At 44.8% G+C, this 23,868-nt stretch overlaps 1 protein-coding gene across 4 annotated transcripts; it reads right to left on the reverse strand.

Moving 5' to 3' along the window:
- Nucleotides 1–1,299: 1,299 nt before the first annotated feature.
- Nucleotides 1,300–23,868, reverse strand: PPP1R36 (protein phosphatase 1 regulatory subunit 36). Of its 4 annotated transcripts, none has more exons than XM_038407770.2 (11): nt 23,792–23,868; nt 21,504–21,568; nt 20,132–20,218; nt 19,245–19,378; nt 19,053–19,119; nt 17,948–18,046; nt 13,974–14,114; nt 6,514–6,556; nt 4,448–4,641; nt 4,163–4,357; nt 1,300–3,798 (listed from the first exon to the last, which is right to left on the reverse strand). In XM_038407770.2, exons 1-11 carry the CDS (start codon nt 23,831–23,833, stop codon nt 3,579–3,581), a joined length of 1,287 nt encoding a protein of 428 aa, XP_038263698.1. In that variant the 5' UTR covers nt 23,834–23,868; the 3' UTR covers nt 1,300–3,578. The 4 variants fall into 4 exon arrangements, with proteins under 4 accessions (XP_038263698.1, XP_043373738.1, XP_043373741.1 ...); XM_043517803.1 differs by lacking the exon at nt 23,792–23,868 and adding an exon at nt 21,058–21,240 and having other exon boundaries at nt 21,504–21,567; XM_043517806.1 differs by lacking the exon at nt 17,948–18,046 and having other exon boundaries at nt 23,792–23,817.

Below are 23,868 nucleotides of genomic sequence, written 5' to 3' on the forward strand. Positions count from 1 at the left end.
TAATAAAAGCACATAAGCAAGCAGAAAGACAGTCATAACTGAGTCTTTACTTTCAGGTTTCAGCTCCACCCCCCTCAGGATCCCTCGGGCAGGTTACCAGGTCTGGCCAGGTGCCAGTGCTGCTCCCTCTCTGGGGCAGCAGCCTCCGGGCTGTCCCTCTGAGTAGCTGCCCCCCTTGCTCCAGGGGACCCATCACAAGGGTTCGCACCACTCCAGTGTGGCCTTCCCTCCCCAGGGCACAACTAATCTCACCCACCAGCAGCCCTTCATAGGTCTGGGTGTAGCCCAGCCCTCTTTAATTGGCTAGATTAGACTCCCCAGCTCTAGTTCAAGAGAGCTTGGCTCAGTCTAGCTACAGGGACCAGCTACACTGTGACCCTCCCTTGCTGCAGATTAAGCCCATTATGTCTTGTCCTGCCTTCAGTGGGCACAGAGAGCAACTGATCACACATTGCTTTAGAACATCCCTTAACATACTTGAAGACTGCTGTCAGGTCGCCCCTCAGTCGTCTTTTCTCAAGACTAAGCATGCCCCGTTTTTTTAACCTTTCCTCACAGGTCAGGTTTTCTAAACCTTGTATCGTTGTTGCTCTCCTCTGGAATCTCTTCAATTTGTCCACATCTTTCCTCAAGTGTGGTGCCCAGAATTGGACACAATACTCCAGCTGAGGCCTCTCTGTGCAGTAGAGAGGGACAATTACCTCCCCTGTCTTACATGTGACAATCCTCTTAATACACACCAGAAGGATATTAGCCTTTGTCACAACTCCATCACATTGTTGACTCATATACAATTTGTGATCCACTCTAACCCCCAGATCCTCTTCAGCAGTCCTACCACCAAGCCAGTTAGTCCCCATTTTGTAGTTATGCATTTGATTTCTCCTTCCTAGGTAAAGTACTTTGGATCTGTCTTTATTGAATTTCATCTTGTTGATTTAAGACCATTTTTCTAATTTGTCTAATTTGCATGTGGTAGGCAATGTCTGGTCCTGAGTAAAGCCAATATATAGTGTATCGGGGTATCAGACTCATTCTGCAGATGGGGCAAATTGCATTTTTAATTCGGGGCATGGGCTATAGCTAGAAAGCTGTGGCCATGTACACCCCTCAGTCCATGCAGGGTTTTCACTGGGAGGTTTCTGCACAGATCAAGAGAAGAAAACCCTTCTGTAGTCACCAAACTCCTACTAGTTGGCCTAGTTTGTGCTGCCATGCAGTGGGGAAAAAGCGTTGTAGGGTGCTATGTTCACAGCATACACACAGAGGAGTTAGATAAACACATAAATACTCTTGCTGGAAGGTTGCAAAATAACACCTTTATTCCTTACAATTCAGAATGATAACATACAAGAGCCCAAAAACAGAGAGAAAGAAATCCGACTGTTCCCTAAGGCAGCAAGGCACAATTCACCTCACCTTACTATAGGCTGTCTGCCTCCAGATTGACTGCTGCTGGACCCAGATCACATGTTTCCTTACAGAAACCCCTAGCCTGCAAGCAGGACCAGGAAAAATCCATTTAAAGTGACAACCTACAATTTCAATACAGTTTTCAATACACCACACAGGGGACTTTGAGGATTCCCAAAACCAAGCAGTGTGTGCATTTTGTATGTGCATTGGCCCTACCAAGTTTTTAGAAAATCTAGCCCTTGAAGTGTCATCATTAGACTCTGATCAGTGAGATAAACAGCCTCCTCTCAGTGTATTTTTCAGGCCATATGTGACAGCATTACGGTCATGTTACACACGATGCAATCTTACTTTACTGATTATTTTCTAAAAATGAAACTTTAATATTGGCAAAAACTCAACGTTATGAGGATGAGATAAATACATAGTGGAGGGGCCAGGTGTTTGGAACTTCTGCTATATATCCTAGCAACAATCTGTTTTTCATGAGAAAAGGACATTTACCTAAGCCCATATCTGATTCTTGTGTATTTGTCTTCTCACTAACTTGCCTCCCTAAACCAATGCAGAAATGAATAATATAGAAGTGTTTTTCTGAACAAAGCATGTTGCATTCAACATCTGTGTACATGAGGAGACTGTAGTGGTCCCATAGATAGCATTTTAAACAATACACTGAGATGATTAAGTTTTCTTCTCAGCTCTCAGAAATGTCTACCCCTCGTTAGTTTTCTTTCATTGTTAGAGCCAAGGGGTGAAATGCTGGCCGCACTGAAATCAATGGTAAAATTCCCATTGACTTCAAAAGGGCCAGGATTTCACCACAGTTTTCTGCTAATGGTAATGGTAACAGAATACGGACAATTTTATAGGTAAATCCTTGTAATTTCTTATAATTAAGAGAAAAGTCACGGACAGGTGGTAGGCAATAAACAAAAATTCACGGACGCCTGTCTGTGACTTTTACTAAAAATAAGGAGGGGGGGGACCCTGACTGGAGGCTGACTGATGCCTGAGCCCCATGGGGGAGGGGATGACTGAAGCCCAACACATGCTGTCCAGCACCTGCCGCTGTAGCTGACAGCTCCTGAGCCCCCACTGCAGCTCCGGAGGCTGGGAGCTTCAGGGCACCTGCGGTGGTAGCAGCTGTGGGGCTCCTGCTGCCCATGGTGGCTGGGAACTCCAAGGCCAGCAGCTGGATGCTCCGGGGGCCCCCTGCCACCCATGGTGGCTGGGAACTCTGGGGCCCCCACCACTTGTGGAACCTCAGAGCTCTGAGGCTGGCAGTTTGGGAACTCCAGCCCCACCAACACAGGGCTGAAGCGGAAAATGTCACGGAGGTCTCTGAAAGTCACAGAATCCAAGACTTCGGGACATAATTTTATCCTTACTTATGGACTGATGAGCTTTTTATTTCATGATGCTGACATCCCAAATGCATATTTTAATTGATGTTAATTCTAGGACCTATTTTTCTCACTGGTGAAAATGAAAGATAAGAGATAAATGTTACATAATAAATACATCAGGTTAGTTCCTCATCTGGAGTAAATCACATAGCTCCTTTGATTTCAGTGGAGCAACACTGATTTACAACAACTAAGGATCTGCCCCATATCTTCAAATAGTGGATTCGTCTTTGCTATTCATTTATCAACATTTGTCATGCATTAGTCTGGAGATATGCATGTGTGCAAAGCCCAATGAAACACTACAGAAATCAAAAATGAGTAAACAGAATACATTAAAAATGTAAGAGGAAATTCCCATAAAACCATCATTTCCAGAACTTTTAATCCTTTTAGGAATCTTCTCGCAATGCAAATTTTAAAGGAATATATAATAATCATATCTAGCTCTTTTGGTCCATAGATCTAAAAACACTTTACAGAGGGAGTCAGTATCATTATCCCCATTTTACAGATGGGGAAACTGAAGCACCAAGTGGGGGAAATGACTTGCCCAAAGTCACACAGCAAGTCAGTGGCCGAGCTGGGAATAGAACCTAGGTTTTCTAAATCCCAGTCCAATGCCCTATTCACTACGCTGCACTACCTGTAACAAATAACCTCTGCTCTTAAAAATGAAGCTTCAAGGTGGTTTACTTAACACATGCTAGAATTACCCTCAATGCTAGAGGGCGCCATTTCTGTTAACCATTCTCAGAGTAGTCCCCCGTCTGTAGTTGCTCTCGAGAGTACCATGCTCGGGCGACCGACTCCAACTTGGATGCCTCTGTGGGATGACAAAGCCAGGTCATATGAACTGACTGAGGAACCGTTTCTCTTTGTTCTTTGTTCTTCCTCCTCCTCCTCTATCACCCCAATAGGCATGAGAGTGTGGGGATTGAACTTGCTGCGAAGGGCTCCAATGATGCCAACCCTGTTTCAAAAGGAGTCATTGATGTAACTGAAGCACCAGGGCTAAGGAAAACTGGGGTGGGGGGGTGGAATTTGCAACTTTATATGGAAAATTGCAAAGAACTTTACCTGGGTCAGGCATTACCCTGAGGGAAAACTTCGCCTCTGTGCACAGGGATCATGCACCAATTAAGTCCCCAAATCCTGCTCTCCCACCATGCAGTGGGACTACATTGGTCCTGCTGGGTCTGGGAAGGAACATGAGTGCAGGGGCCTTCAGTTAAGTACATCAGACACACCACCCCCCCGTTACGGTGGAAGGGCTCTTTAAGTGTCAACCATCCCTTGCAGAAATACAGCCAACATTCATGGAAACAGCTCCTTACTTGGGTGTAAGCTCAACAGTTGAGAAGTCCGGCAGGTCCTTGCTGCTGCTGGTTGGAAGGGTTCTGCCCCGATGCAGGTAATGGCTCTGGAAGAGATACTCAGCATTGTCTTTGGGCAGGGGCAGTAGTGTACTGAGCACCGGAGAGCGCTGGCCAATGACACTCTTTATCGCAGGGCGTCTGGCATATACACTCCTTCAGAAAAAACAAATGAGGCTTTCGTTTGATCTGGGTGGTGCAGTGCGAACTCCCCTATGTGCCAGGATAACAAGCAAGGAGTGGTACCTGTGATAGGGAAAGATAACTTTCCTCTGATCAGCAGAGACATCTGTTTTCTGCAGGTCGGGGCTGTTCTTCTCTCTCAACGCGGGGTTAAATATGTCAGAGCGAAGAAGCCTGCCCACTTCTTCCTGAATCTCTTGGAAGTACTTCTGTCTGAATACCACCCAGGCCACGTATGTACAGAAGTTGTAGAAGCACTAAACAGGAACAGAGACCAATCTTACCAAATATGGCTGTTCTATAGAGAAAACCACAGCATACAAAGGGGAGGACCAAATTATCTGCTGACGTAACTCCACTGAAGTCAACAGAGATACATCAGCATAGAATCTGACCCAGTATCACAGCATATTCTTCACAGTGGAGACTTGTGGCACAGTAGAATGTCTCTTAATGTGACACTTCCCTCGACTGATGGCCGTTTTTAGAGCCAAACACCCTGAGTCCTGTTCGATATGCTTGTGTTTCAGTTGGGAACAGTAGTGTCTCCCCACACTTAGTCACGGCAATGTCATAGGGATTAAGTGGAGAATAGGACATTACATTTTAAAAATTTACCGAGAAAACTGGAAATGAAATTACATACCGAATGCTACTACGAGAAATGAGATCACCGCATCTCATCCTTGCTTGGCAACTTCAGTATTAAAAGATCAAAGCTTAGATGTTCACCTAGTTAGCGCCTGGTTAAATACCAGGGATACTTGGCACAGGTTGAACATGTTCCCATTACCTAGAATTCCTGCTAAGAGCTGGTCTATGCCAGAAACTTACATAGCTATAGCTACATCTCTCGGGTGTAAAAAATCCACCTCTGAGATGTAACTGTGCCGACCTAACCCCTGGTATAGACAGCACTAGGTCGATGGAAGAATTCTTCTGTTAACATAGGGTATGTCTATACTACCCGCTGAATCGGCGGGCAGTGATCGATCCAACGGGGGACGATTTATCGCATCTAGTCTAGACACGATAAATCGACCCCCAAGCGCTCTCCTGTCGACTCCTGTACTCCAGCACCGCGAGAGGCTCAGGCAGAGTTGACAGGGGAGTAGCAGCAGTCGACTCACCGCAGTGAAGTGAAGACACTGCAGTGAGTAGGTCTAAATATGTCGACTTCAGCTACGTTATTCACGTAGCTAAAGTTGCATAACTTAGGTCGATCCCCCCCGGTGTAGACCAGGCCCTAGTAACAGCCTGTCAGTGAGATGAATTAACTATATTGTCGGGAGAACCCCTCCCGTCGGTGTAGGTAGTATCTACACAGAAGTGCTACAGCTCCGCAGCTATGCTGCTGTAGCATGTCAGGTGTGGACAAGCCCTAAGTAAGCACATCACAATCCACAGGAGTCCAAAATATCGTATTGGTTTCAAATGTTTTCTATGAATCTGGTGAAGTATGGTATCTGGAAATTAACTGTCAAAACCTGTTCACAGGGCTATTCCTGCATAGACATCTGGAAACGTTACTAAGAATGATGGGAAATGTTACTGTCATCTTTAAGACGGTTACATTTCTGAATCACACAGTGCTAGGCTCACGGCTGCAATTGGACTTAACCCAAATGGAAGTTTCAAACTGAACTCTATTTTCTTGCTGATTTTTTTCCTTTCATCACATGCAAACTGCTTTGTTATTGTAGGGTTGCTCATGAAGACTTTGAGCTGCTTTGTTTTATTTTCTGTAGGGACAATGACGAACAAAATGGAGGCCTTCAAAATTTGAGTAAAAGAGCACACAAGATGATGCAAAACACAGGACAAAATTGGTGGCCCACTTTCTCGGTGTCTTGTCTCAGCAGGAACAATTCTGAGGAAGTGTGTGTTAGTGACAATTTAAACAACTCACTGCTTTCTCCATCACTAGTCATTCTGGCCCAGAGCCTCAGCTGAAGCCATACTGATTTACACCACTGACTTCCACAGAGCTAAGTCAACTTAGATCAGCTGATGATCTAGCCAAATATCTTGAGCCCAGGGCAGTTACCTTTTGTGATGCTTCCTTGTTTCATCTTATTCTAGGATTAGCGAAAAAGCTCAGTGTCTATCCACGAATGTCTCTTTCTTACCTCAAAGAACTCTCGGTCCTTCTGTGTTGATGATGTTTTTCTCCTAAGACAATCAACAATAGCACAAAGTTAATAGCTGGAGTTATGGTTTCAAGTCTCTGAACAGCATACTGGACACAAATCATATGGCTACCACAAAGCTGACTTTTCACCAGCACAGTAAGGCTGGTTGCTGAGCAGCCATCTTTACCAGCAATGCAGAGGACTCACTCAGAAAGAAAATCCACAACACTATGTGGCTTAGCTAATTAAATCGGCCAGAGACCAAATGTCATGGGCCTGACAGTTGGAGGTGCTGAGCACATGAGGTTCCCATTAATTTCCACATAGAGTTTTGGATTCTGTGTCTATTAAAATCGGGCCCTATGGGTGGGATTTTAAAAAATACTCAGCCTTGGTCTAACTTTGCACCCACTGAAGTCAATGGAGAAACTCTCGTTGACTTCAACGGAGGCATAGCTAGGATGAGAGCAATATCAGCTCAAAGCTGAGAGACGATACATGAGACATGGAAGGGAGAGGATTTCTGGGACTCAGAGACAAAATGTAAAACTTGCAGAAGAATGACAAAGCTTTAGGAGAACAGCCTCTGTTAAAGTATCAGTAGCATTCCTCGTGAAAGGCTTGCTCTGGAAGTACATTGATCTCATTCACACTTGTGCCAAATGTTTGGGACACCAGGACAGCTAACCCCTGCCATGGACATACCTTTAGATTTGGAAGGCAGAACCCCAACTATGAAGAGCCATTCAATCATTCTGCAAGGGGGCAGACTTTGCTCCCACGGAATGGGGAGCAATTTCCCCCCAATCCAGGCTCTACAGATTCCTGCAGGAACTGGGTAGATCCTAAGGGATGTGCAAGAGGCTCTGTGCCTCTGTGCCAGCATTCAGGGCCACTGTAGCTTTCCCTGGTTTCCCAATAGTGCAACACCAATTGTTCCACATGATCAGGGCTTCCCCAGTTGCCAGTGCACCCAGAAAACTCAGTACAGAGGGGACAGCAAAAGTGATATGCTCTAGGCTGCATGAATTGTTCACTGGCTTTTTTAGTGGCCAGGGGAAAGATGTGCATCCCTACCAGCCCCACTCAATTCCTCTGCCCTCTTTCCCCAAACCTGACACCTCCCCAGCTGCAGATCCCAAACCCCATGTGCTACGCAGGGTCCAAGGTAAGCAGAAATGATGGCACAGAGGCAACTGACTCCCTTCAACATGGGAAGGGTAGGAGCCCCTGAGCTTAACAATGGCCAAGCAACATGGCCCATTGTCACTGCGGAATTCTAAAGTCACTTCAACAAATTTTGTTGCGCATCAATACCTGTAATGTCAGCCAGCTATCAGCCACAAACATTATAATTGTGAAATCTAACAGTGGATTAAGAAAAATGACCCCTTAAGAGCTGATTTCACCTTTTAGCATGATGTAGCTTGTGCAGTTTCTTAATGACAAAATCCTCCAACTGCTTTCTGCATTCTAGGAAACCCAACCATTATAAATGAAAGATTGACAGAACATAGCCTTACAACTGCTTTGAGCAGGGGGTTGGACTAGATGACCTCCTGAGGTCCCTTCCAACCCTGATATTCTATGAATTCTATGAATTTAACTGGAGCCCCGCAGGGCTGTGGTCTCCATCCCTCTCCCTTCCAATGCTAACCATGCAGAGGGAGGTTAACCCAAGAAAATGGCCCAAGGTAAAACTTCTTAAAGATAGTGGGAAACTTTAATTCTTGTGTTTGGTGCACTCTTACTCATTAGCTAAGAAAATGATGGTGGAGTTAGGAAAATGGTAAAGTTCAACAAGCTCAGGAGGGGGCATTGTCAGAAGCATGTGAATGGCTAAGTGAGTGAAGTGCATCCCATGCACTAGAAACCCAGTCAAAGGAGTTTGTAGAACTGCCAGTGAGTGCAGAAATGAATGTTTTAGACATAATGGAGGAAAGCACAGCCAAACCCAGACGCTACATTAAGCAGAGGCAAGTGTGCTTATGAAAACACAATGTTCTCTAACTCTTATAGGACCCTGCATCCTGCATGTGGATGCAATTGAAAATAAATGCTTCATATGCCATTTCAGCAACTCTCTGATCCACAGCTATGTGTTTTATGAACTAGGGACCACAACAAGGTCCAGGTGAGTCCTGCCTCAGACTTCAAGTGAGGCCCTGCTTTAGCCATATTTATGAAGGAATGTGTGCAGCTCTGGGGACACAACCTACTTTTCCCCAGAAGGAAATTGGCACTATAAAAAAATTGCACAATCTGTCCCAGCAGTTTCAGAGAGAAAGCCAGCCACACCTATTCCTTCCTCAGGGTTGGAGACATAAAAGAACTAAAGCTCATACACACAAATAGGTTTGCTGGGGAACTCCTCAAAACACAGTCTGAGATAACATCAAAATAGGACTCCTAAGCTGTGCTTCACAAACATTTCAGTTATTATTAAGTTGCATGTGGATGCCATTTGAAGCCTCACGCTAGTCTTCCTCCAGCGTAGGCTCCTCTCTAAACCCTTGGAGAAAACTTCACAGGAACAATTAATAACTTAACAGCTGGGTATGAATAATTAGTGCAGCTGGGTGGGAAATGCTATTCCCATCCCTGGAAAAATGTTGAGATTTCAAAAAAAAAATTCCTCATTCCAAATTGGGACAAAAAGTCAAAATCTCAAAAATGGTCACAAACCTAAAATCTGAAAAACAATCAGGCTTGGGTCTAGAGTGACCAGATGTCCTGATTTTATGCGGACAGTCCTGATATTCGGGGCTTTTTCTTAAATTGGCGCCTATTACCCCCCAACCTCAGTCCTGATTTTTCACACTTTCTATCTGGTCAGCCTATTTGGGTCAGTTGAAACATTTCATTTCAACCTTTTGGAAATGTTTCATTTTTGACCTTTTTTGCATTTTTAATTTAAAAAATATATATATAATTAGCTTAGATTTCTAACTGAAAAGTCATATGGAATCAAAGCAACAATTTTGTCATTTAAAAAATGCTGAAGTGTACTATTTTAGCAATTTCAAAACTTTTTTCCCCAGAAGTATTTCTAGTTGAGAAATTAGTGGAAACTGACCTTGTCTCATGAACAGTTTCAAAGAATCAGTATTTTCCAACAAAAACACTGAATTGAAAAATCCTCAACCAGCTCTAATAATTAATAAATGTTGATCAGTGTGTTACAATAGCATTTGTTTTAGGCAACCTATGGAATTCCCAGTGACCATTCAGCCATTTCAATGCTAATCTAAGTCCATTTGGAAAAGTTTATATATTATGTATGTAATTGCAAAACTTGTATCTCTCACAGGTGGATGGATGTATAGAATCAAATACATTCATGGTGTGTGGGATTTTCAGTTAACTTCAAGGGGAACAGAGGTAGGTCAATGCTGGGTGTTTTTGAAAATGCCACCCTTATACAGATAGATAGATAGATAGATAAATAGATTGTCTTCTTAGGCCATGTCTACACTACAAAATTAGGTCAACCTAATTTACGTTGGCATACAGCCACTACAGTTATTAAATTGCTTGTGAGTGTGCACACTTGGCTTCTTGTGTTGGCAGTGCACATCCTCACTAGGAGCGTTTGTATCCATTGTATGGTCAGTGTAGGGCATTGTGGGAAGGTCCTGAAAGCCAGTAACAGTCAATGTAAGCAACACAATATCTACACTGACACTGCGTCAACTTCATTACATTGTCTGCTTTGTCTACACTGCTCAGGAAAGTGATGTTACCAAATCAGTGTGGAGAGGCCTTTATGTTGGCAGGAGCCAAATTTAAGTGAAGTCGCTTGGTCAGCTAGGTTGACACAAGGCAGCTTATGTAGACCTAACCATGTAGTGTAGACCAGGCCCTAGACTCTAAGCTCTTTGAGGCAGGGACCACATCTACCCCTGTGTTTCTACAGAGCCTGACACAGTGGGGCCCCAATCCTGTTCAGAGTCTCTGGGCACAATTATAATGTAAATACTAAATAATACTAACAATTCTCATTCATATCTCTTCACTTTTTACCCAGATTGTTGCAGGGTTTTTTTTTTTTAAATTAACTTCTCTATATATAGCTACAACCCTGCTCCTTTCCCTCTACCAGGAAAGAGAAAGGAGAGAACTGGCAGCAGACTCAATAAGTAGGGCAGAGCTCCTGTTCTACTGATTTCTTGTCCAGGGAAGGACAACGACAATGAATAGATTAGTTCTTCAGAACCAGTAGCTCTAGCTGGCCTGAGAAAACATCGCACAAATTGGGTCTTGTACCTGCAGCCTTTGAGGCTGTATTACAGTCTGTGCTCCAACCAGAAAAATAAAGTGCTGGCATGACCCTCCCTGTACAATCAGCAAGAAAATGAAAACAACCCCACAGCACCACCCCAAACTGCAATCAGCGCAGAGATCCAGCAGCTGGTCACAAAATGCTGTGGCCCCAGGGTACACAGGGAGTACTGTGCTGTGCTCTTTACTCCTCATGCTTCAGGGCCTCATGAATGTGGGGCATACGCTGAGTGAGACCGCTGTGGGATCTCCCTGGGAAATCGGGAGAGCTCCCCCGGGTCTGCTCACATTGCAGGTTACCCTATCCTCTTCATTAACAGGAAACCCCATTTCCCTCCACCCCATCCGAGTGGCGGGACAGACGGACGGACAGACAGACACACACACACCCCATTCACCAAGCTAGCACAGAAGAGTGTTTGGGGCAAAGAAGGAATGTGGGGCTTGGAAGCCAATGAAGGTACATCTACATTGCGGCTGGGAGTGAGCCTCCCTGCCCCGGTAGACAGACTCATGCTAGCAGCACTCAAGCTAGTGTGCTAAAAATAGCAGGGTAGATCTGGCTGCACCAGCAGCGACTCGTAACATTCCAGGGAGCCAGAGACCCCCATGCCTCCTCTCAGCTCCGAGGGATAATACAGCATCATGCAGGAGTATGAGCAAATAAGACATGATTTTGTAGCCTCAGCACCATGTGGTCTCTCATTCATTTGATTATGTCCCTCTCATTCTCTCCTTCTCTCTCCCAATTTCACCTTCATCCCTTATTACTACTCTCTCCTCTTCTTCCATGTCCCTCTCCATTCCCTTCTCCATCTTTCCTTCCCCCCTTTTCCATGGATCCCTTGTCTCCTCCAACACACCCCTCTCTTTTTCCTCATCTCTCTTGCCCTCTGTACCTCTTTTTCTCCCCTCTCTCCATCCTTCCCAGTCCTTGGTGGGTTCATGCTGACCATGCTTCAGGCTAGCTCCAATGCAGGATCTTCTGGCTGGCCAGAGCTGTACTACTGCAACCCATGAGTCAACAGGCCATCGCCCCACAGATCCGTGCTTAATGTGCAGTGTAGTCATACCCTTAAAGCACCCAATCCCCCTCCTGCTGCTGCTGCCCACGCTCCCAAAGTGCAGCCTCTTCTCTTCATCCTCCAGCCCTCTACTGCTCCTATGGCCTTTCTGCAACTCCCAGGCCCAGTGTTGCTCTTGCACTAACTCACACCTAGCAAGTGAGGAAGGTACGTTGGGATCTGAAGAAAGGCTTGAGGCAGCAAACAGTTACTGTAGCTGGTTGCATGTTACCCTTCCTCTACAATGCACATTCAAGATCTGGAATGGATGGGCATCAGCAACTCTGCTTTGGAAAGAGTCGTTACTGTGGCAACCTAAATCTGAGGGACAGGGGAACAGCTTGATCATGGAAGTAGGTAGGAAAAGGCTTCAGCAACAGGACAGCAATCATAGAATCTCAGGGTGGGAAGGGACCTCAGGAGGTCATCTAGTCCAACCCCCTGCTCAAAGCAGGACCAATCCCCAGGTTTTTTTTGCCCCAGATCCTTAAATGGCCCCCTCAAGGATTGAGCTCACAACCCTGGGGTTAGCAGGCCAATGCTCAAACCACTGAGCTATCCCTCCCCCCGACAGCGTGGATGGGCTGTGCAAGCACAGTACGCTGGTGCATAGCAGCTCACTGATCACAAGGAGGTATGTGACATAGCACTGGTATCACAAGATGATATATTACATGGATTAATTAGTTTACCTTTCTCCTTCTAAGTGGTATTAACCTTCCCTCCTCTCTGCTACATTGCCCTCACAATTTCCCCTGAGGTTTAGGAAATGTCAGCAGTTTGCCCAGTTGACTGTGCTGGACCCACTCGATACCACATCGCTCCTATAGCCACCAAGGCTTCTGCACAGCTGGATCTGAGCAGCAAGTCAGGTATCCAAAGTCCTGCTGCAATGTGTTGCAGTCCTATGGCCTGTGTAATGCAGAAGGTCAGACTAGAGAACACAGTGGTCCCATCTGCCTTGCACTCTATGAATCACTTGGCAGGCCTCCTATTTATAACAAAAGTCAATATTTTCCGAGCTGCTCACTCGGCCCTGGCCAGTGTTTTCCCTCCTGCAGTACTCACTTGGACTGGGTTATTGTGGGCTTTTGTCTTTGTCAAAGAAAAGATCTGGTTAGCCTGCAAGTGGGAGGTGTGACTGCAGCATATCTAGACATATCTAGGTTAGATCAAAGTCAGCGTGAGTAACACTAGCAATGAAATCACAGCACATGGGAGGCTGCACAGGTTAGCCCTGCCTGCCTGGAACACCAGGACACAGCTGCCACCCATACTGCTGTGGCTTCAATGTTATTCTTACTCAAGCTTGCTTTGACCTAGCTAGATCACAGCTGATTTGGGTATGCCTACACCTGCTGCAATCACACCTCCTGAGCATAGGTGCTGACTTTCCCTCTTTCCCATGGTGCTCGACCCTGCTCTGCCCTCAGCCCCGCCCCACTCCATCCCTTCCATAATGCCCCACCCCTGCCTCACCCCCATTCCAACTCCTTCCCCAAAGTCCCCGCCCCAACTCCACCCACTCCCTGCCCCTATTCCATCTCCTTTCCCAAATCCTCACCCTGGCCCCACCTCCTCCCTTGAGCACACCATGTTCCCGCTCCTCCTCCGCCCCCGAGCATGCTAACGCTGCCAAACAGCTGTTTGGTGGCGGCTGGGCGGGAAACGCTGGGAGGTAGGCGGAGGAGCAGGGACATGGCGCACTCAGGTGGGAGGAGGAGGTGGGGCGGGGGGTGAGAGGAGCTTGGCTGCCAGTGGTTACAGAGCACTCACTAATTTTTCCCCATGGATGCTCCTGCCCTGGAGCACCCACAGAGTCAGCACCTATGCTGCTGAGTGCATTGCAGACATACCCAAAATGAGGGCCATTGCCCATGCTTGGACTGGCTGGATGTCAGGTGTAATGGCAACAATTGCCTCTACAAGCAGTGTAGAGTCAAGGTCGATGTAGTTAGGTCAACAAAGTGTCAGTGAAGACACCATGTTGCTTATGTCAACTGTTACTGGCTTTCGAGAGCCGTCCCACAATGCCCCACACTGACTACAATCAATATAAGCACACCTGATGAGGAGTCATCATAGGGAAAATTATTCAGTGCATTTCCTTACTTTCCACAAGCCATGTGATGCTTCTCAGCCATTCCTAGTCCAAGAATAAGGATGCAGTACACCTTGGCAAGGTGTTTCTTGGTTCCTGCTAGCTTAGCCAATGTCTCCTCCAGTTCTTTTTGGTCTAACACACTGGGGTTTCTGTTTTAAAAGAAGGAAAAATAGTTATTTTAAAAGGTGTTCTGTTTAGGTGAGATAGGTCTGAATGTTTATGAAAGGAAAGAATATGTATAAACCATCACACCGCATGAACCAACCCAGAGGACCCGTTTACAGTCAGATTGATTTAGAGCATTTTCAGGGCTGGTGGGGCAACACAGCATGGGACTTGGCCCCATAAGCTCTCTGTGACCCTGCAGGGTTTGCAAGCTCCACAGATTGCCAGGGAACTCTCTCTGGTCTTATCAAACTTGTGAACCCTTCTTGTAGCCTAGACAGGGACCCTTGGGACTTCTTGCAAGTTCAGATATACACCCTGGTCCTGCAAACAGATCAGTATATGGGCACAGTTCATTGTACGATTGGGGCCACGCTGAGCAAACATCTCCAAAATCCTTCAAAAAAATGCTGAAAGGTTCTCATGCTCTTTTAGGACAAATTAATAAAGCAAATGTAGAACTCTCAGACTAAACCATTTCTGAAATATGAGATTCCAGGAACAATAAAGGTAGAAGATTATTTTTAGAAAGTGAAGAAAAGACTTGTTTTTTGTTTTCAAGCTCAAACTGCCACCCAGAGGGTAGAGTGACTTTCACTGCTTTTTGGAAGGGTGGCTGGTTGAGTTTGGAGTTCTTTGCTCAGTGTATTTGTAAGAAATCTGCTATGACCCAGGCTGGGACTCGTAAAGAGTCAGAAGAGCACCAAGTGAAGATAAAAACAGAGGTTGTCTTTCTTTACCATACCCAGATCTGAAACCAAATTGACAGAGTCATGGCAAAAGGAATCTAGATGAACCCAGAGAGCCTTTGACATGAATGCCTCAATAACCTTCCAAAGCAAGAATGTTTGAAACGCAGAGGTGAGTTCAGTCAAGTTACATACTCTTTAGCAAGAGCCTAACTACTCACCGTTTAAGTGGACAGCATCTTGCCTTTCCAGATGGAGACACTAGCAATTTCAGGACCTGCAGGCTGTCTTTCACCAGCCAGGAGATCATCTTACTGGTTGCAGCCCACAGCACTACCAGTGAATCCAAGACCACCATATGTGAAATCTCATTTATGATTTATGGATCTCATTTATTTATTTATGACTAAGGCTACGTTTTAGTCACAGGTATTTTTAGTAAAAGTCATGGACAGGTCACAGGCAGTACACAAAAATTCACGGCCTGTCCATGACTTGTACTATATACCCGACTAAATCTTGGAGAGGAGGCAACTTGGGGATTCTGCAGGTGCTTATGGGGGGGCAGCCCAGGATGCACTGCGGGTACTCGTGGGGGGCGACCCTGGGGACACCATGGGTGCTCAGGGGGCAACCTGGGAGTGCCGCAGGTGTGCTTGGGGGGCAGCCTAGAGGTGCTGCAGGTGCTGGGGGGGAGCAGCCCAGGACACTGGCTGGTGCTGGGGGGAACGGGCAGTGGCGTGCAGCCCAGGATACGCACTGGTGCTGGGTGGGGGGGTTGGCGGGGCTGGCAGGCTCCCTACCCGGTGCCTCATGGCTCCCCGGAAGTGGTGACATGTCCCTCCCTCAGCTCCTAGCTCCACATGCTGTCTCCGCCCCAAGTGCCGGCTCCACAGCTCCCATTGGCTGGGAACTGAGAGAGGAACGTGTCACCATTTCCAGGGTGCCCACCAAGATAAGCGCCGCCCACAGCCCTCACTTCCTCCCACGCCCCAACCCCCAGCCCTGAGCCCCCTCCCACAGCCAAACTCCTGCTACTGCGGAAGGTGGTGGCCCGAGACTGCCCCAGCAGCAGCCAGTGCTATGGAAGTGTCTACATTTAAATTTCGCTCCCGCTGACGTAACCGCCCTGCTACGTCAACTTAATAACTCTACTTCCACAAGTGGTGTAGAGTCAAGGTTGATGTAGTTAGGTTGACACAATCAGTGTAGACACTGTGTTACTTCTGTTGACTGTTACTGGTTTTCACAATGCCCCACAGAGACAGTACACGTCGTGGTGAGGACGTGCACCGCTGACACAAGGAGCACAGTGTAGACATGCACAAGCATTGTAATTACTGCAGAAGCTGCATGCCAAGGTAAGTTATGTCGACTTAATTTTGTAGTGCAGACATGGCCTTACAGGGTCAGACAGACATCTCACCTATGGATGTGGAGTTTATCAATCCTACAGACAAGGCTGCCCCTAGGGGGGTGCAGAGCCTGTGACGGATTCATCTCTTCGGGACCGATCGCACCAGCCAATCGCACCAGCCCACAGGGCTCCCCAGAGCGCAGGGCCTGGAGCGATCACCCCGATTCGCCCTACCCAAGGGATGACTCTGCCTACACAGCCAAAGACAAATCCATAGCAGTCTGTCCCACAAAAACAAACAAAGTAGTCACACTTTATATTAAGGCTCCACTTACAAATGGATTATAAAGGATTGAGTGAGAGAAGCAGGAGAAACACAGAAGAAAACAGAGAAGGCTGTAAGGAATTACTAGGTATAGCCACAGACGCATTGGTAGCATAACTCTGAGAAAAAGCTAAGAGAGAGAGAGAGAGAGAGAGCTTTTAGTAACAGTGCTAGCAGAAAAGAGGGTTGGAACTCTGAGCAAAGACACTATCTCCTGTTGTTTGATTCCTCCTGTGTTCATCAAAACAGAACTTCATTCATTCTTTGTAAATAAACAGGAGTACATCCAAGAGATAACTGATTCTGTTATCAAGTTCTCCTCCTAACAAAAGCAACTCACAACACCTTGCATTTTGTCTAATCACTTGGGTCAAAACCAGATAACAGTATATAACCATCTCACATATACTTCTCATACTGCAACATGCTTATAACATGTAGTCACACTTTATAAACCATTTATAAGTGGAGCCCGAAAATGAAGCGTGGCCCAAAAATCAAATCTTCCTGAGGCACAAGACCACAGATGAAAAATTTCAGGTGGAATCTATTTGTGTAAGGACACTGATGGGGTTTGAAATCAGGCATATGATGGAAAGTTACTTGCAACCTTAGCTACTTTGGAATTTCTATTGTAGCTCCATAATATATGGGCATTAATTTGGCAGGTAGCCTGGACATAACAACCTGCTTAGGGTTGATATGTCAAAAATCCTGCTGAAAGCTAGGAAAGAGGTTGAAACGTCACAAACTGCTGATTGACTTAACTTTGTGCAGAGGGATACACACCTTTCCTCATTTATAATAGCTGCTGTAAATTATGTGGGACACTAGTGAACAACTATCTGATTACTTGGGGCTCTATCTTGCAAACACAAAGGGCTGGGCTTAGTGCTTACTACCATGACTCATCCTAGTGAAGAAAAAGGAAATATAAATTGTAGTTTATTAGCACTGCAGTAGCACCTAGAGGCTCGAGTTGAGATGGTGGCCCCATTTCATTAGGCACAGTGTGTATCGACATAGTAAGAGGCAGTCCAGGCCCCAGAGAGCATATAGTCTAAATAGACAAGACAGACAAAGGAGAACAAACACATTAGGAAGGGAGGAGAGACTATTCTCAGTAATGAACAGCGTGTCTAGGACTATATGTTTATAGGATTGGGCCCTCCACCTTTAACCCTGTAAACGGTGCCTGTTTGTGTCAGCATCTCAAAACATATCCGGAATGCTCCCCTTGTACATAAAAGACCTTTACATTCAAATGTCCCAACAGAGACAGTAATGGGAAAGCTAGTCTGTATCTACTATGAGCCAAATCCTGCAGTAATCCTTGCTCATGTGTGGTGTCCCATTGAAGCAACAGTACTATTCACTTGAGTAAGGCCTGCCTGCACAGGGAGGGTCAGGCCCTGTGTCCTTAAATCAGTAAAGCCTCTTACTTACACCATAAAAGATTTGGGTTTCTTTTCCAGGGCCATTTTTTCCAGGTAATACGATAAATAGAAAAGCAGAGCCATGAGGAACTCATCCAGCTGCTTACTCCTAAATGGAAGACAGCAAGATTACCTTCATGTATGTAATACTACTGATGTAAGTCTGAACCTAAAAACATGTCCTTGCCCCAAAGCGCCTACAGTCTACCAACCTTTAGTACTTAGCCTAGAGCTTCCTACCCTAGTAGACTTATTCATAGTAGTAAGCACTACACCCACTAGTAAGGATTTGCAGGGACATGCCCCTACAGAAATACTAAACAACACAATCCAAGAAACATACTGAAGGGTGGATCTGCATGTGGACATTCCAGGAGATGGGCCTTCTGAAGCAGGTGGGTTATAAAACATATGACTTCTGTGTACAAAATACATCGTTAAGTGTGAAACCCACATTTAAAAATCCAAGCAGAAAAACGCTTCTCTTCTCAATTGATCATTCCCTTATGGCTAGATGATGGCTGTAGGCAGGGCCCTGAGCAAAAGGTAGTGTGGAAGTGGTACCACCCCATTGTGCCTCAGGGACATATCTCTATATGGGTATAACCCCTATATGGGAAGGAGTATAATTCCTTCTCCGCTTCCCTCTTGTTCTGGGCAGCAGGGAAGTAATTTACTGTTGACAAATACCAGCACCAAATTCTGACACCTTCTGCACCAGCTCAGCAGTTCTAGTATTGGCAGCGCAGAACGAAGGCTCCACCTTGTTCTTTCCTCCCTTCTAGGGCCTAGTACTAGACCCGATGTGTGGGTAAGTCTGCATGGGGATGCAATTAGAATTACTACCCTGCATGAGTGTTTAGCCCCAAATCACAATCTAGCCCTTAGTAAATACAGTGAAGGACCCTTTCATAAGACTAAGGGAATTAATTTGCTGTACTCTGCTAGGGCAGAAATGCATTTGGTAGCACTTTCCACTGAACTTTATAGATGAGATATTTTAAATCTCTAAGATTTCGCTCTCCACTTTTTACAAGCTCTGAATCCATCACCATCAGTTATTAAAACACACAGCACACACACACAATTCTTAGAACAAATTCCAGACTACATACCTCATAACTGCTGTAAAAGATGGTATATGATATGATTCATCTTCTTGCACCAGAAACAAAGCCGCATCTAAAAATGCACAAAGTGGAAAAAATGGATGTCAAAATATTTCTGAGGAAAAACTTTTAGAGGAAATACTTTTCTAATCTGTAAGGATAACACTGTGCTGAGACCAAATGACAGTGTTTACTCACATTTAACATCGTCTAATGTAACACACTCATTTTGTCCCCGCTTTGACAGCCTAGGAGATTTTTCTTCTTGTATATTCATTCTTTTCTCAGGGAATCTTGCACCAAACAAATCTTGAAACATACTAGAAGTCGATCTACAGGCAGGATTTAAAAAACCACTGTTAATTCCACTTATTTGGGTTACAGTCAGATACAAGCTTGCTGTTAACATCTGGGATGTTCTCTTTTCAGTTGATTCAATTTAAAGATGAATACTCTGAAGTCTTTCTTTCTTTCTTTCTTTCTTCCTTTAACAAGCTATTGCAAGTAGACCACGTCCAGCCAAACAAGGTCCTTCAACTCTTCAGAGCACTTCTGAATGTGGTTCTTTCATTTGGTAATATAATAAATTGTGACCATACTACATAGGTCAAAGACATTTTAGCTTATGGGTGGAAAAGAGGAAAGTTAACTGTGCCTTTTAGTGTATTCCAATCTAGTCCATGTGTATCATAAATAATAATGGTAACAACAAATGAAATATTTGAAGTGCTTTACAACATGAATTAATTAATCCATCCTCACAAGACCCCTCTCTATAGATAAGTATTACTGTCTCCATTTTAACATATGTGGAAACAGAGGCAAAGATGTTCAGTGACTTGCCCACAACCAAAAGGAGCTGGAGTCAGAGCTAGGAACAGACATTAGGAGTTCCTGGTTCCCAGTCCTGTGCTCAGAGCACTAACCATGCAGCCTGAAATGACTGCTGAAGTGACAAATTACTTTCTGCCTTAAACACTTTATTAAATCAAGATAAAATATAAATTCTTAAAACTATAGGCAAAAGGTCCCACCCAAATAATGCTGCTTTCCTGTTTTAACCAAGTGAGTTTAAACTGGAATACCTGTCTAGTGTTTTACTACCCATTTCCTGAAAATGGATGGTTTTGCCCTTCTTGAGTTTCTGTTTAGCATCTGCGGTGGGGATGGAGCTGTAACAAATACAGAGTGAACATTCAGAAAGGTAAAGTGCAATTGGACAGGGAAGTGGTGCAACAAATTCAGTATATACTGCAATTTAACACCCACATGTTTGGGCCTCCCTGAGACACTGAGACAAATCTCTGAACTGTGATTGGGTCAGACATTGCTTTTGCTATCCATCGAGGCAGGTTTAGAAATGGACAAATATATCTGGTGAATTTCATACCCTCCCACTCCTGCATCTGCCACACAGAGCACTGCAAGGCAAGAGAGAGATAGGAACGGAAAGTTTGTTTCCTGACCTATGGCCTGCTCCTGCTCCTGCTCCGACTGAAATCAATGAGCACAGGACTAGACTCTTATGTCTATGTCTATGTCTCAGAGAGGATAGGCTTGAAAAGTGAGCCATCTTGTTCTAGAGTTTGCTGTCAGGGTCCCTGTACACTGTGGGACACAAGAAACTGAGGAAACCCACTAATCCTTACAGCAGAGAGGCTGAGACACAGTCTTTAAAGGGGCGTGTGTAATGGGCAGAGTAGGAAAGAGACGTTACACACAGGAGAAATCCACGCCTGAGGAAGATCTGGAATGCATATGAACGGGGCAGGGAGGCAACAAGTAGGAGTCATGTGTGACCGACTCCAAATCATCCACCCTGCATAGCACATACTCACACAGTCAGCTGTTTCAGGAAGGCGCAGGGAGCCTATATTTTTTTCAGTGGCCCAAATTTTTTGTAGATTTCGGCCCATTAAAGTCTTAATCCACAACTGACACAAAAATGTAAAAAATAATCATGTTTAAGGGCAATGTCACCCCTTGAACAGCGCAGTTCTATTATGCCTACAGTTCCTGGGTGCTTGAAAGTACTTCAGGGTCAAACATAGCAGTGGACACAGCTCCATGTCTTCAGTGAAGTTGCACCCAATGCTTCAGTTCTGAATTTGGCCCTTGGCTTTCAGAGCATTGCCTCAGGCCTGTGCTAGCTGATATAACATGCCTTGCTGGAATCCTCTTGTAGTGAATTCTGCTGGAGAGCAGTGCAAAGCAAAATGTCACTAACATATTCATTATTTCTATGGAAAATTTCTCTTTCCATTAATCTACGGGGTAAACAACATATTCTACAGAGTGAGAGTTAAAAAGCTATTCCCTCCACAAGGAAAACAAATATGTAGGGCCTGGTCCTGCAGTTCATATTTGGGCAAAATCCCATTGGGATCCAATTTTACCTGCATAAGGATTACTGAATCAAGGCCTTAGTTTATACATTTTAAAAATTGTAACTTTTACCTTGCAAATTCGAGTGTGTTGGTATCCTCCTTCCAGTACCACACCCCTGGAGCTATTTTTATCATCTACAAAAATTAAAATATAATGTCATGTGTAAACTCTTTATCTTCTTTTAAAAATCTAATCCAGGCATATTCTCAATCCAGTTAAACAAAGTATTTATAATACAAACACTATGTAGTTTGACCAGTTTGGTCTGTCTCAATTCTCCATTTCACCCACATGTTGTCAGGCAAGTCCCTGAGAACTGGTTCCTGAACTGGCCAAACAGACAAAATCTTTGGGATCAAAAGCTGACTGGCTAAGGAAGAGAAAAACGGGTTTTTAATTCTTTTTTGCTTATTTCAGATTCTAAAGAAGGCCTGAAAGATTTGCTGGGGGTTTTAACTTTTTTTTTAACATTAGAAATTTAAATTATCCGTACATTGGAAGACTCTGGAAATCCAGTAAATGAAAAGCTATTAAGAACAGAAAGGGGTTTTAGTCAGTCTGTTTAAAACACATTTTTTGTTTGTTTCTGGTAACATCTATTTAACTTCAAGGACTATTTAAGACTTTGGAGAAAGGAAATATTTGTTAAAGGTACAGCAGGTTCCATGCTTATTTAACTTAGGTATGAAGAGTTCGCAAAACATCTTTTAGACCTCCCAGTGGTCATCCAACAAAACCAGAGAAGATAAGATTTTACATTCTTTGTCTTTCCAAGTGAAAAATAAGGAGAAAAAAAACTTTGGAAGGAAAAAAAACCCACCAAAAACCTTTCAGTCTTCTTTATACATCATTAAAAAGGAAAGATTGCAAATGTTTAAAAAACCCTTTGCAGGTCACCTTTAAGATAACATGCATCCAGTTGCTGGGATCCTTTCTCTTCAGCTAAGGATAATTAGGTTAAATCCAATATTGCATTAATTTTTGTCACTTTTTGCCCACTGACCAACCAGTTTCACAGAAATCCACACAGACACTGACTCAGTTCTAAAATGTTGTCAGAATACTGGACTTAAGGCTTGTCTACATGGCCCCACAGTGTGGATGACAGGGGTGTGAATTGCAGTGCCTTGTGTAGATCCTGCTAGCATGAACTAAAAGGACTATGTTTCAAACAGGGCTATGCTATTGTAAACTCGGTACCTTTTAGATCACATTAGCAGGGTCCACCTGGGATAGTGAGAGTGCAACACTTTAATGTGCACTGCAGTTCACATGCCAGTAGTTCGCATTGCAGGGTCGTGTGGACAAGACCTGAGAATATCAAAATAATTTAATGTCAGCAGAAGGCAGCCTGCATAATGGTTAGAGTCCTGAACTGGGAGTCAGGAGATCTGGGTTTTATTCCTGATGCTCACACTAACCTATTGTATGATCTTGGCCTCTGGCCTCTTTGGGCCTCAATTTTTCCAACTGTACAATGGAAATAATACCCACCTTTTTTAAGTGTTTTGCAATCCTCTGATGAAAGGGGTTGCAGTATCTTGAGATAGTAAACATGAGATTATCAATTTAGTTAAAGATCAAGTAGAAGAAGGTGGTTAGTGATGCAGGAGATGGATAATCAGATACAAGTGTAAACAATGATAGCAAAACGGAATAAAGAACTTTACTGTGTCTGCAAACTATACTGTGCAGACATAACTCTCTGGCTGCTTGCTTAAATGTGTGATCATTTATGGTCATTAAAACCAAAATGGCAGGCAGTTTAATTTGTCTTTTGATAACAAAGAATTATAATTCTCACTGATATACTACAGCACCTTCCACCACTAGAAGATCTCTAAGAAGGCAACTTCCCTAGGAGGTTAGTGTCACTAACATGTTAGTATAATTAACCTTTTACAGGCACAGAAACTGAGGCACAAAGTCATTTTCCAAAAGTCCTCAATGGAGCTGGAAAGAAAACCCATGAGTCCAGTAGAAAAGCTACCACGCCATTCTCCCCTCCCCTACATTAGTAGGTAAATCCAAAATAAACAGCAGGCAGGGGATCACCGTTGTTCCCTTAAAGGAGATCACTTTGCAGACTGCGTAGACAGCTGGTGCCTGGCCCCTCTGGCTACTTTAGGGGCTGCGGGCATGCCTGCAAGCTACTGCCAGGGCTGTCCCTGCTCAGGCTCTTTGCAGGCGTCATCTGCATGTGGGGCAGCCGCCCGCAAGGAAAGAATGGGACTCGAGAGGCTATTGACCATCACCTGCCACCATCCAACCCTCCTCTCCTTCCACTAGCCAGCAAACCCTTCTCCATGACCTCTGCTTCTCCTGGTCAGTGCAGGAGCCGTGGAGGGGAAACTTACCGGTTGCATGGTGCCTGGGAGCCCGCCGGCTCCTGGAAGCATTGTTTACAGGGGTATCCTGGTAACAGCCCCTAGAA

This window comes from Dermochelys coriacea, chromosome 6 (genome assembly GCF_009764565.3).
Source record: "Dermochelys coriacea isolate rDerCor1 chromosome 6, rDerCor1.pri.v4, whole genome shotgun sequence".
Lineage (NCBI taxonomy): Eukaryota > Metazoa > Chordata > Testudines > Dermochelyidae > Dermochelys > Dermochelys coriacea.

Coding starts and splice junctions, on each gene's coding strand:
- PPP1R36 (XM_038407770.2), bottom strand. CDS start 23,833: ATGCTTCCAGGAGCCGGCGGGCTCCCAGGCACCATGCAACCG. Junction 6,557..13,973: donor CATCACATGGCTTGTGGAAA/GTAAGGAAATGC, acceptor TGATTGTCTTAG/GAGAAAAACATCATCAACAC. Junction 4,358..4,447: donor GTTATCTTTCCCTATCACAG/GTACCACTCCTT, acceptor TTTTTTCTGAAG/GAGTGTATATGCCAGACGCC.